The 12,626-nt window shown below is 38.1% G+C and overlaps 1 protein-coding gene across 1 annotated transcript in view; it reads right to left on the bottom strand.

Moving 5' to 3' along the window:
* The window catches only part of rgs7bpa (regulator of G protein signaling 7 binding protein a), a 90,942-nt gene extending 78,558 nt beyond the window's left edge, over window positions 1–12,384 (bottom strand). The window contains exons 1-2 of the mRNA XM_059648223.1: window positions 10,917–12,384; window positions 10,033–10,199 (exon numbers count right to left, since the gene is read on the bottom strand). Coding sequence (XP_059504206.1) covers window positions 10,033–10,199; window positions 10,917–11,066 — 317 coding nt within the window. The 5' untranslated portion in view covers window positions 11,067–12,384. The remainder of the gene's footprint in view (window positions 1–10,032; window positions 10,200–10,916) is intronic.
* Between the last annotated feature and the right edge of the window lie 242 nt (window positions 12,385–12,626).

The following is a 12,626-nucleotide window of genomic DNA, read 5'->3' on the forward strand; positions in this document are numbered from 1 at the left end:
TCTATTTTTATTTAGGAAACAATCATTGAGCCCTACCAAACTATGATGATATGATGTTTCACTCGAACTTCCTTCCATTCTTCCCTACCCAACTACATCAGCATAATTCTCTATTCCCTTTTCTTTCACCTAGTTCCTACTTAAACGTCATTGTGCTATTGATTTTACCTATACCCTGTGACTCGGAGTTCCATATCCTCAAATGTCAGATAAAGAAACTTCTTTGGAGTTCTTCATTTAGTTTCTTTGTGATTATCTTACATTAATGGCCTCAAATGTTGCTTTTCCCACAAGTGGAAACACTGACTGTTCTACCAGAACCGTTTATAATTTTAAATATTTGATAGATAAATCATTAGCCTTCTGAGTTCAAGACAGAAGAAACTCATTCTTTTTCGTCCATTTCTGACAGTAATAGACTTGCAATACTTGCACTGTTTCCAGTGCCTAGGTATCCTTTTGATAATATGGTGACCAATATGTCATGTGTGGTCTAACAAGGTTTGATAAAAGTTTAGCATAAATGTTATTTACTTTTCAATTCTAACCTCTAGAGAATTTCCAGTGCGCAGTTTATCTTTTATAGCCTTGTTAACCTGCATCACTTATTGTATGTATTGATATGGGCAGATATTCTTATTTACCAACAAACGTTATCTTGTTGTTATTTTTCTTGCCAAAATATAATACCTCGCACTTATCCATGTTGAAAATAATTTGGCATTGTAAACATTGTCTTGTTATAAATCAGCGCTGAAGAAGAATTTAATCTTTAGCCTTAAATCAGATGAGAAATGCAGTTCTGGCTTTAGTCTAGTAGAAAGTTCTGCTGGTGTGGTGGGTCCATTTAAAAAGATCTACAGAATAATTATGTCTGCTTAACTTTCTAACACAAGCTAGTCAGTTCCTGTTAGGAGAAAATATGATTTTCTTAGCAAAGAAAAAGAACCTCAGAAACATGATTTTACTATGAATTCTCATTTACACAGTTAACACTGATTCCATAAATAACATAATATACAAACAGTAAATGCATATTTATTTTGAAAATCTATTAAACATAGCAAGGTAATACTCAAAAGCTGCAGTTTGTCAGCAGTTAAGATGGTTCAAGCCTTCTTCCTTTCAGTCTGCGCACTCGAAGTGAAGAATAAGATTACATGGAAACTTTGCAACTTAATGTGCTTGAAAATAAATAAACTTGCTCTGAAATGGTGGATTTTTCATGTATGCAGTTTTTTTTAAGATTAATTTATTGTTGCCTTAGAAATTTCAGCAACTCATTATTTCATTTTTGTTCTGAAAACTGAGAACATCCCCATAGATGGAGCTCTTACACTAGTGATAACAGCTTAGTATAGGAACATAGAAAGGGGTTTGATGATTTGCATTGTCTGGTGCTTGGTGTTTCCATTGATACAGAACAAAAACAATATTCTAAAGAAATCATTTATTGGCATAGTTTACAAATGGTCTGACATTCAATTTCCTATGTGTGATGCTTTACAAATACATTTTCACACATCCCATTATTTGCACAATTTTTTTCCTTTTTTAAATATCTTTTTATATTGAATATTTAAATGTACACAAAAGGAAGTCAGGATTCTCTCTAATATTTATTTTAAAATATGGGTTAGCACAAAAATAATTTGAACCCAACCCAGAAATGGGCAAAAAGCGAAGTCATAGAGTAATCAAGGAAACAATGTAATACATCTGACATGTAGGCTGGAAGTGGGTAATGCACCATGCACAATGTCATGAAACTGCTTTGAGGCATAAATAGAAAAAGAATGGTAAACTCAGATGAAACCATAAAAATGCATCAAAAATGTGCTCTTCAAATCCACCAGCAAGACCAAGGGGTGGCAGGAAACTGAATCATTTAAAAAAGTAAAGACCTGTTGAAGCTCATCAAGGGGGTTCAGAAAACATCACACTTGAAAAATCAGTTTACAAAGCTGAAGTTCAAGAAAGGGCTTTGCAAGTGGATAATTACCAATCGGTTGCAGTTTCTTCACTGATATAGAAAAAAAATCTAATAAACTTTGCAGATTGTTTATTAAACTGCCCAATTTTGTATTCTCAGAGAATAAAATATTGAAGTTATACTTGGGAAAACTGTTTCTGGATTTGTTATTTCCTTTTATTCTTTGCAATGATATGAAAGTTGTAGAATTATTGGATTGCGGTTAAAGGAAGTCTGTGAGATATATTCCTATTTCCTGAAACTAGACATGTGTGTGAGGAGAAAAAAAAACTTTCTGGTTATTTTTCAAGAAGAGAAAACGGAATTAGAAGTTCACTGAGGAGTTGAATATAACCTAGGCAGAAGTAGGTGGCTCCTTCCCTCCTGTAGAAAAGTTACTAAGTCAACAGGTCTGGATGGCACCTGCTCCACAGCCATACTGTACTGCAGGCAGACTAAACTTATGGATAGTGGAACTTCCACCTTACACTGGAATTGATATGTTTGAGCAGCTGCTCCTGCAGTCTTAGTGATGTAAGAGTTTTGTAATGAGTACTTCTGGGAATTGTAGACAAGCCCAAAAAGGAGGCTCAATGGATTCCAGAGTGAGACAAGTTGGAGAGCTTTGAGCTGGGAACTTTCCTTGATAGCTTGGGGACGGGATTGAGTGGGTGGATCTTGTAGTAATGGCAGGTAATAAGGGGCTGGAGGGTTTATCTTCTTGAAATGTACTTGGGAAAAGGGCACTTCCTCAATGATAGAAAATTCTTCTTCCTGCCAATTTGAAAAGAAAACAAATGCCCACTCTTGCCTTCCTGCCCTTGTCAACTATTTTGTGGCATGGACTGTGTAATATTGGAGCACCTTAATTGCTTATTCATAAATGCTCGACAATCTAGTATGGAAGTGAGTTAGCCAACTGACTTATGTTATATGCCTCACGACATCTCCCATCTTCTTCACTCTTCCCTCCATGCCCCCACAGCCCCAACCATTTGGCAACATCTTTAAAATTTCCCATAGAGAATTTGAACCAAATGGTTTTGGGCACAGGTTTTTAAATTACACGCAAAATATTAAAGGTAAGATTGGCAAAATAAACAGGAAACTTAAGCTTTCTCCTTTCCCAATGTTGGCTAAAACCTGAGTACATGACGAGGTGACTTCTCAGTGTTCCTGCAATACTTGATCAAGTGGAATATGCAATTAAACTGAAATATTCCCACAGACAGTAAACCAGGAAGTTAAAAGCACTGATTACATTTCAGTTTTAATTAAATTTTACCAGCGAAATATATGTTTGGGGGACACTTTAGATTAAGGTAGAAGCAGAAACATCATTTTAAATCATTTTTAAAAAGATTTAAAATGTGGAACATCTTACTGAGCTGAAGACTTTTGACATTCTACAAATATAAAGTTAGTTTTCCCGAGGCCAAAGATTTTTCAGTAGTAATCAAAAGCATCAATTGTCCTGCAGTTAAAAATGCAGTAACACCCCATTTAGCAAGCTGTACCTTTTCAACAGGGCTTTTACAATGGGACTATAGTGTAAAAGGGCAAGTTCTCAGCAGGTAGAGATTTCTAATTCATTGCAGTTGGCAGGGAGTTCACTACCATATTCTAATAGGTAGAATCATTGATAGCATCGTTTATATTTCTGAGTATGTGTGGATTTTAGAAATTGCTGCCAGTTTGAGAGAAATAGTGGCAATGAATGTCACCAGTTTCACTGCTCTTTCTGCAAATGCTAGGTCATAATTTTCAGAATGTATATCCTCCATTTTATGAAAGGTGAATAATGCTTGTGGAAATATACTTATGTTTAAGTCCGTTTAACTTCAACAGCATGAGCAAAACATCCTAGGATGTCGTAAGAACAGTAATTGTCTTAAAATCATAAAATGATGCAGCATAGAAGGTAGTCATCAAGTTCAACCAGGTCTGTACTGGTCTTTTGAAGATGTTATGTAATTAGTCCCACTCCCTGCTCTTTCCTCATTCTACTGATGTAACTAATGCCTTTCATCCTGGTAACAGTTTCATAAATCTCCTTTGCAGCATTTTGAAGATCTTTACATCCACCTGAGGGGTGGTGTTCAGTAATGGTCACAGTACACCTGTGTTTTATAAGGGTTTCGCATAATGTCCTTGTTTTGTATCCCATGTCACTATTTATAGACCCAAGAATTTCATGAGCCTTTTTAAACTGCATTTTTTAAAAACTTGCCCTGTTATCTTGAAAGCTACATCCCCTTTCAATCCACACAAGCTAGATCTGAAACTATAATCACTGTTCAGTGATTCTTGCTGTGTCAAATCATGTAACTTTTTTCCCCGAACAGCACTGTGGGTGTACTTACATCAAATGGACCACAGCAGTTACACAGGACTTAGCAGCAGGAGTAGGCCATTCATCCTTTCCGGCCTGCTCTGTCATTCACTACATTCGGGAATATATTAAGGAATGACGTGATTGTGGTATCAAATCCACTTTTCTGTCTGTCCACATTCTGTCCTTTGTTTATCATAAATCTAACTCAGGCTTCGATAACATCAATGACACTGCTTTTCCTGCTTTCCAGGCAAGAATTCCACACAACAATGACCCTCTGAGAAAACATTTTTCCTCACTGTTGTCTTAAACACAAGGCTTCAGATTATTAAACTGTGTCCCTTAGTTCCAGTCTCTCCTACAAGGTGAAACACCCTGTCAGATTCAACCCTATCACATTCCCTGAAGGTATTTAAGTTAGATCACCTCTCAGTCTTTTGAACTTCAATGGGTTCCTTTCTTTAATATAAGCCCCTCATGAAAGCAATTAGTTCAGTAAACTTTCTATAAACTGCTTCTAATGTAATTATATTCTTTTTCAAATATGGAGGCCAAAATTGTCCACCATACGCCAGATGTGGTCTCACTTAGACCATGTGCAGTTCTGGTTCAGGAAGGTGACTCACTACCACCTTCTCAAATGCAACTGAGGATGAGCAACAAATGCTAGCTTTGCCAGCAATGTTCACAATGCATGAAACATTACCAAAAAGACTGGTATACATCCAGTTTTTTAGCACCCCCACCATTCAGTTTATGTTGCCTATCCTCATCAATCCTAACTGAATGGATCATTTTGCATTTTTTGCATTACATTTCATTTGTCACATGTCTGTGGACCTAGTCAATTTGTTTATGCCTTCCTCAAGTCTGGAATTACCCTGTATGCTTTTACTACATTTAAGGTTTGTGTCATTCAAAAATTTTGAAATTGTGCTTTTTGTCACGACATCCAGGTCTTGAAAATCTACAAAGAAAGGATAGTTATCCCAATACTGACCCTGGGAGTCACCATTGTATAATTCTCCGCAGTTTGAAAAATAATAATTCATGGTTATTTTCTACTTTGTCAATTTTGTATCTATTTTCACTTACTATAGTTAGCAAATGTTAAGTTGCCACTGCCGTAATATTTTTTTCCCTTTCATTTGTAAACAGAACTATTATTTTAATTTAAAAAAAAGGTCTGTGTGTATATATATGTAGAGAATAATAGAGAATTAATTATCACAAGCTTGGAATCATGTTACTCTACTTGTTTTGCTTTTCCACTGTAAATTTTTATCTTTGTTCCTGAAAGTGCTAGAATTCAATTTCAGAGTCAAAAATTTTTTGGTACTCTTTCCAAATGATCATTCTTTATTAAAAAAATAGCCGAGATAATATTATTAGGCTATTTAACGGTGGAAATGGGTTGGCTGTAATGCATCATAAATAAATCAAGTAAAAGAAATCATAAGATGATCCAAGGAAAATAAATCTATTTTGCCAGTGCTGTGTGCAGAATAACAACTGTTAACTATAATTAGTCGTAATAGATTAATGATGTTCTACCCGAGGGATAAAACTATCTTCCAAATATTGTAACTGTCAATTCAAGTATCATCACCTATTTATTCATAAGGTAAAGTATTTCTCCACCCCATGTGAAGGGATTAAAAATTAGTAATACTTTACTAAAAAATACGAATCAAAGTGGTTAGGATTTCTGCAGAAATATTTAAAACTTCAAAGAAAAATCTCTACAAACTAAATGATTTCATAAATCACACTAGCTTTCACATAGGATTAACATATTGTTAAACATGCTAACCTTTCAATTCCAGAATCTAAGATGAATTATGATCAGCTGACTTGAATGTCTCTTCTTTTTGCTAGCTAAAAGAAATATGTCCCTGATATATTCAGCTTCAGAGCACAAAACTCCAAGAAATAACCACAAAATGCTTTAATGAAACAAGTGGGTACTTAGTACAGGAAGGGCTCACACTGTAAGAGTAGCAGGTCCTTTTCTGAAGTGGGGTTAAAACACATTGTGAGATAATGAAGGTGAAGTTTTAAATTCAGCTTCCTCTTGCAACATTACTCTATTCTAACAATACATACAGATGGCTAAAAATACTTAATCTCTGGATACTTTGCTCACACTTGTAATGCAAAAATCAGGATTTCAACATTAAAAAAAATCTACTGGAAATTCAATGCTAGTCGAACAATTAATCGCATATATTGATAATTAGGGAAATTCACAATAAAACTTTTTTTAAACCTACACAACATTCACTAGTAAACTTTGTGAATATATGAATATTCACATAGCTCATGGCTAAAGTAATTGCAAATCATAATTTTGAGCAATTCATTCGCTTATATTCTAAGCTGTGACTGCCCAATTTTTGCCTGTTTAAAAGTTGAATACTTGTGTATTAATTTATATACTGGCCTAGAAAAGATGACTCACTACAAAACCTAGCTTTGAAGAAAAGCAAACTACACTATATTTAGAGAGTTTTGTCCAAAATATGTACACTACTGAAAATTACATTTCATGACAGCAAAGTGGTGACCATAAAATTGGTTTGCCATTTACATTCTTACTGTTACGATTTTCTGAATAAATAGGATCATTTAATATTGGACAAAAATTGTCTGCTTCCAACAGTTTTTGTTTTATGAAACTGGACAATGTTTGGTAATAAATAATACAACCATTTTCTTTTACAATGCAGTTATTAACTGTGAAAGAAACACACCAGTCACACCAGGATAATTCATTCCATTTTGCAATTAACAATGAGTCAAGAAGTTAACCTTAAGGTAAGTTTGACACTATGAGCTGTGGAAACCTGGAATCATAGGTTCTTCAATATTCTGCAGAATTTAATTGCAGCAATCCCTTTTCTTTGGTGTTTTTTTTAAAAACGGATCAACTGCTTGAAAGCTAAATGACTAGAAAACGTGTCAAGGTGGTGTAATCTATGAAAACATTGGGAGAGCAAGCAAGTGGGAGTCTATAATACAAGGTGGTACAGCTTGCTATAGGATTGTGGAAAGATCCTGATTGCAGGTGGGCCCCAATTCTAGTGGAATAGTCAGAACATAGTCTTGAGAATTCCAGTTTTCTGTATGGGGATGGCAAAAGTAATGCTAAAAAATGTGCTGAATGAAGGATTTCAGTTCTCTTTGATCTGTCTGCCTGTGATATGTTTAAGATATAATGACTGTTAATCTGAAGGCACATGGCCCTATTATAATATTAAAATGACCAACCTATTTCCAGGGGATCACTGCTAGTCTTTCATTTCATCCCTGTTAAAATGGGAACTGCAGATGCTGGAGAATCCAAAATAACAAAGTGTGGAGCTGGATGAACACAGCAGGCCAAGCAGCATCTCAGGAGCACAAAAGCTTTAATAGGAAGGTTTGAAGCAGGTTCATTTCCTGTCTGGAGGTTTGAATACTGTGTTCAGAAATGACATGAGATTTTAGTATCTCTTTCAACTTTGGTATAATTTTTCATTGGAGGCTCCCTGGGGAAAAGCACTCATGTTCTGTGTCAAATGATATTACAAGTGTCAAATGCTTTCTTACACAGTGACTGTTGGAAGATTCAATGTGGGAAGAGAACATTAATCACATTATTACCTAATTATGTTCCCAAGCAATATCTCTGTACTTAAATTGCTACCTTTGCTTAGCTTAGATAAGTTCATTCAAACCACTTTATTATCGAATGATGTCATGCAAAACTTAAGTTGCTGTTGTTTCAAGTGTTTTTAAAAGGATTCTCTCCAGTGCCTAACCACATTATTGCTGCTGAACAATGCTGGTGATGCAGGGCCACTCCATTCTTCTGAGTAGCTGTACCATGATATTAAACTGCTAACTAACGTTGCCACTGTACAAAGTCTATGCCACACTAATGTAAAGTATGAAGTATAACTGGGGCATGTTCTATACCAACTTGATTTTTTGACAATGCAATTTTTCAGTGAAGAAACAACTCACTTAATTAATTGTAAGGAATGTCTGGGATGTAATTGATCTTTGTCAATCTTTGGGGTGGCACGGTGGCTCAGTGGTTAGCACTGCAGCCTCACAGCACCAGGGACCCGGGTTCAATTCCAGCCTCGGGTGACTTTCTGCAAGGAGTTCGCACATTCTCCCTGTCTGCGTGAGTTTCCTCTGGGTGCTCTGTTTGCTCCCACGGTCCAAAGATGTGCAGGCTAGGTGGATTGGCCATGCTAAATTGCCCATAGTGTTCAGGGGTGTGTGGATTATAGGGGGATGGGTCTCAGTGGGATGCTTCAAGGGGCAGTGTGGACTTGTTGGGCCAAAGGGCCTGTCTCCACACAGTAGGGAATCTAATCTAAATAATGCAAAATAAGCAGTCCATCTTAAACTTTGCACCATTGTCTTTTACATTGATAAGCGACAGAAGAGGAACTAGTGAGTTGAAAATAGCATGTTATTGGCTGAGGAAGGGTCACTGGACCTGAAATATTAACTCTGATTTCTCTCCATGATACTGCCAGACCTGCTGAGCCTTTCCAGTAATTTTTGTTTGTGTAATTGGCTGTTTTATAGAATTGGTAAAGACTAATTTACCCTCCCTATCCCCACTAAACTTTAGTAATTAAGGCTCTACTTTAATGGTCAGTTTCAGAAGCAAATTATTATGACTTGTTTTTGCAGTCAATGTACTTGTCCGTTCCTTTCTATAGTAAGCACATTCCAGACACTCAAGTCATCCTCTGCTCTGTAAAGAAGACGTGGTCATTTAATAAGTGAAAATTTAAATAGCAAACATTGGCAGGAGATTTAATTGCAGGCTGAGAAAGGGATAACATAACTGTCCTGGATCCTGTCAAGCCCTTTTTGAGACGAGCCAATCTAAATCTCAAGTGATTACAGTGATAGTTTTGTCTGTCCTCAGCTATGGGCTATGCAAGCACATTGTTACTGAATGATGTAAAATAAAATGTCACTGTTGTTTTAACTTGAAAAGAATATTTTTCCATGCCTATAATTATATTACAGTGCTGAGCAACAATGATGATACCTGACCATTCCTTTCGTCTGGGTAGCTACACAAATGAATCCAAACATGCAGATTAACACGAGTACTGGACTGGGTACATCATCTTTGCTTCTACTTGAAATCAGCACAAAATGTCAATAGAAGTTTGCACTTTGGTGCAAAATGCAACTGGATCCCTTCTCAAATTCGTCCATTATCAAAGCAAAGCCAAACCTAAATCACATTGAATGTTGCTAAACCAGGGATTAGACTGGCGCTACGTGCTAGCAATAGTTTAACTACCGCACGAATGTCAACAGAAACTATACAAGAAAACACATATGGTTTTACCGCCAATCCATTTTCCAGCCTAACCTAATAAACACGTCGTATTAATTGTACATTTTGCTGAAGTCGGAATAAAGCGCAGCCTTAAAGCTTTAGAAAAGCTGGCGAGGGGCAGAGATTTATTACCCAGAAGAGAACATACCAACCAGTAAGCAAATACTTGCATCATGCTAAAACACAGACGTTAAACAAATATAATATCTTGATTCACGCACAGATTAAGCATCGCGTTTTCACTTAAAAAACCCCTTCCCTCCACATAGTCAAGTATGTTCAGAGTTAACGATGCCGTGAATGGAAGTTTCAATCAATTTCAAAGCTCCGTATCAATGATTGAAGTTTAAAGGTCTCACTCACCCCGAGATTGCAGAGAGTTTCTGATGTGCGTTCTGGGCCATCTCACAACCTTTGGTCCGTGTCCTCTGCAGTTCAGCTCGCAGAGAGGGAGAGTCCACCGAGGCGTCCCCAATGGAAATAACCAGTTCACGGTATAGGGCCACCTGTGTGTTGAAGTCTTGCACCAGCTGAAAAGATAAACTCTGACGGTCACCGTAAAATAGAGATACAGGTCGGTTCAAAGAAAGCTACAGATGCGGTGGGATGCAGGTCAGAAAGTGAAAGAGCAGCATTTGAGATTTAGAGGGAAGGTGAGAGGAAATTGAAGGTCAATGGAAGGCCAGCCATACTTGTCGGCTATTAAACAGACACACATTACTCACAATATATCACATAGCCATTTTATCACCACACCAGTAACATTCTCCTATCATGGCGCAGAATGTTTTAAAATGTTACGCTACCAGTTATACCTGTCCCGCTTCCATCTGAGCCGCAGATCAGTGCAAGCCTGCAAATAAACCTCATTCGAGAGATCAGTAATTCTTGGAAAAGGACAACATGCTCATACTTTTTAGGAGTGCTATGCTATCCCCTACTCCGATCTAACACTTTTGTTTTCCCGGTCACGCAGGCTGTGTCTAGTTCGGCGGAGTGGAGGGACTTGTCTCTTCTTGTCACGGAAACTTCACTTAGTATTCGGTAAAGCGCTTCAACATGCAGTGAACTCACATGCAGCAGAACAGATAAGCCGTGCCATAAATAGACGCGTCAGAACCAGGCTGAATTTCAGTCATCACTCAGGCCGATGCTCCACATTAACAAATACGGTTGTGCAGTTGCACGTGATCGGAATTGGAAGGTGGGCAGGGTGGATTTTTTTTATTTTGGGAGTTTGCACTCACCATCCTACACTCCTCGAGTGCCCGGAAGGGTTTAGCAGCGATCTCCGAGCTCCCTGTCCTCCCCGCTTCCCTCTCCTGCTCCTTGCCGAGCTGCACGATGGAGCCAGGCGACTTGCGGCGGGGTTTGCGCCCATTCACTGCAGAACTCATGCATACACATCCAAGATCGGCTGCTCCTTGCTTGGGGAGGGGAGTGAGACGTGAGCGATGAAGCGCGCGCTCCAGGAAACGAACACAACCTCAAAACAGAAAACAAATAAGATGTTTTGTTTTTTTTACTCCTCCTCCCCTACATAACCTTGAGCCTGCAAAGCGGGCGCTGGCCGGCCTCTTTCAACATGCTTCAAAGTCCCCGCTATTTAAGAAGAGCTGAAATCTCCCAATGTCACCATGCTCTTCGCTGCTTAGGGTGGGGATTTCATCGGGAAGGTGCTCACATCTGGAAGATTTAGGGGTTTCCATTAAGAATCTGTCGGCTCCAGAAATCCTATATCGGAACGATCTCGCCTTTAGTTCTCCCGGGGCGAGGGAGATCACAACTGTTTTTTTTTAAATTGTCACTTCAGGAAACAAAATTAAAGATTCCCGGTGGGTAGTAAGTGACCGCGGTCGTTTGCTCGAATCTTATACCTTCCCAATTTTTTTTTGCGGCTGTAACCTTCTGGAAACGCGAGGCGCAGGAATCAGGCAGACTGACGTGAATAGCGACACAACACATTGATAGGACAGGAATACTAATGTGAGCCGAATAGCTGGAGCGTGCTAGTTAAGACTCTTAGCTAAGGAAATGTGAAACAGCGCACGCAATGCAACTATCGACACGATGTTTTAACAGTGAAATGTTCAGTCGTTAAAAAGAGAAGTGACACAGCTTTGAAATAGAACAATCTCATTGACAGGTGGCATTCTGCACCGGGCATAAGATCACTCCAACAAATCAATCGGTCTCCCCAGATATTTCCATCATGTTCATCAATAGTCCAGGATCTGTTTTGGGTAAGCTACGAAACCTCGTCATTTCCACACAACTCAACAGCAAACAAATGAAAATGGTACCTCAGCTCTGTGCTCCGCGGGTTAATTTTGTAAAACAATTCTGTTCGAGTTACGGTGTGAAACTATTTCGACACGAACCACGGTAAAAATCCAGATTTTTTAACTTCTGAAATGTTTCAGTATCAATAACAATAAATGTATTTAACGGAGTAGAAATACGAGTAGAAAATACTGCTGCTAGTGATGTCACCGTGCAAATGCTTAAAGCACTGTCTAAATTTCTCCCAGTGGCGTCCATCATGTATATCTTCGAAGTTCGGTGGGTATCTGCTGCGCCTTGATACAATAACATTGAGACAGAAATGACATTCTTATCATTACATGCCTGGAGAAACTTCTCAAACCTAGATTCAGTTGACAACTGGTGAAATATCATTCCCTTCTGAAGTGGGAAACACGAAGATAAGACGGCAATAGCTAAAACTGAAGTTGAGAGAGGTTGGTGCTGGAGAGATGTCCGAATAGTTTCACAACCTCCAGAAATACAAAGTAATGCAGGGAAGATGCTAACTGAGGGGAAGACTTAAGGAACAAGAAAAAAATCAAGCCACAGAGACAGAGGACATAGCGGTGGATTGAATGGGCATTTTGCCTTGACCTTTATTAAGGCAAAAGAAGCTGTGTGTCAGTGAAAGAGCAGATGGTCGATATTCG

This window comes from Stegostoma tigrinum, chromosome 1, assembly GCF_030684315.1.
Source record: "Stegostoma tigrinum isolate sSteTig4 chromosome 1, sSteTig4.hap1, whole genome shotgun sequence".
Classification (NCBI taxonomy): domain Eukaryota; kingdom Metazoa; phylum Chordata; class Chondrichthyes; order Orectolobiformes; family Stegostomatidae; genus Stegostoma; species Stegostoma tigrinum.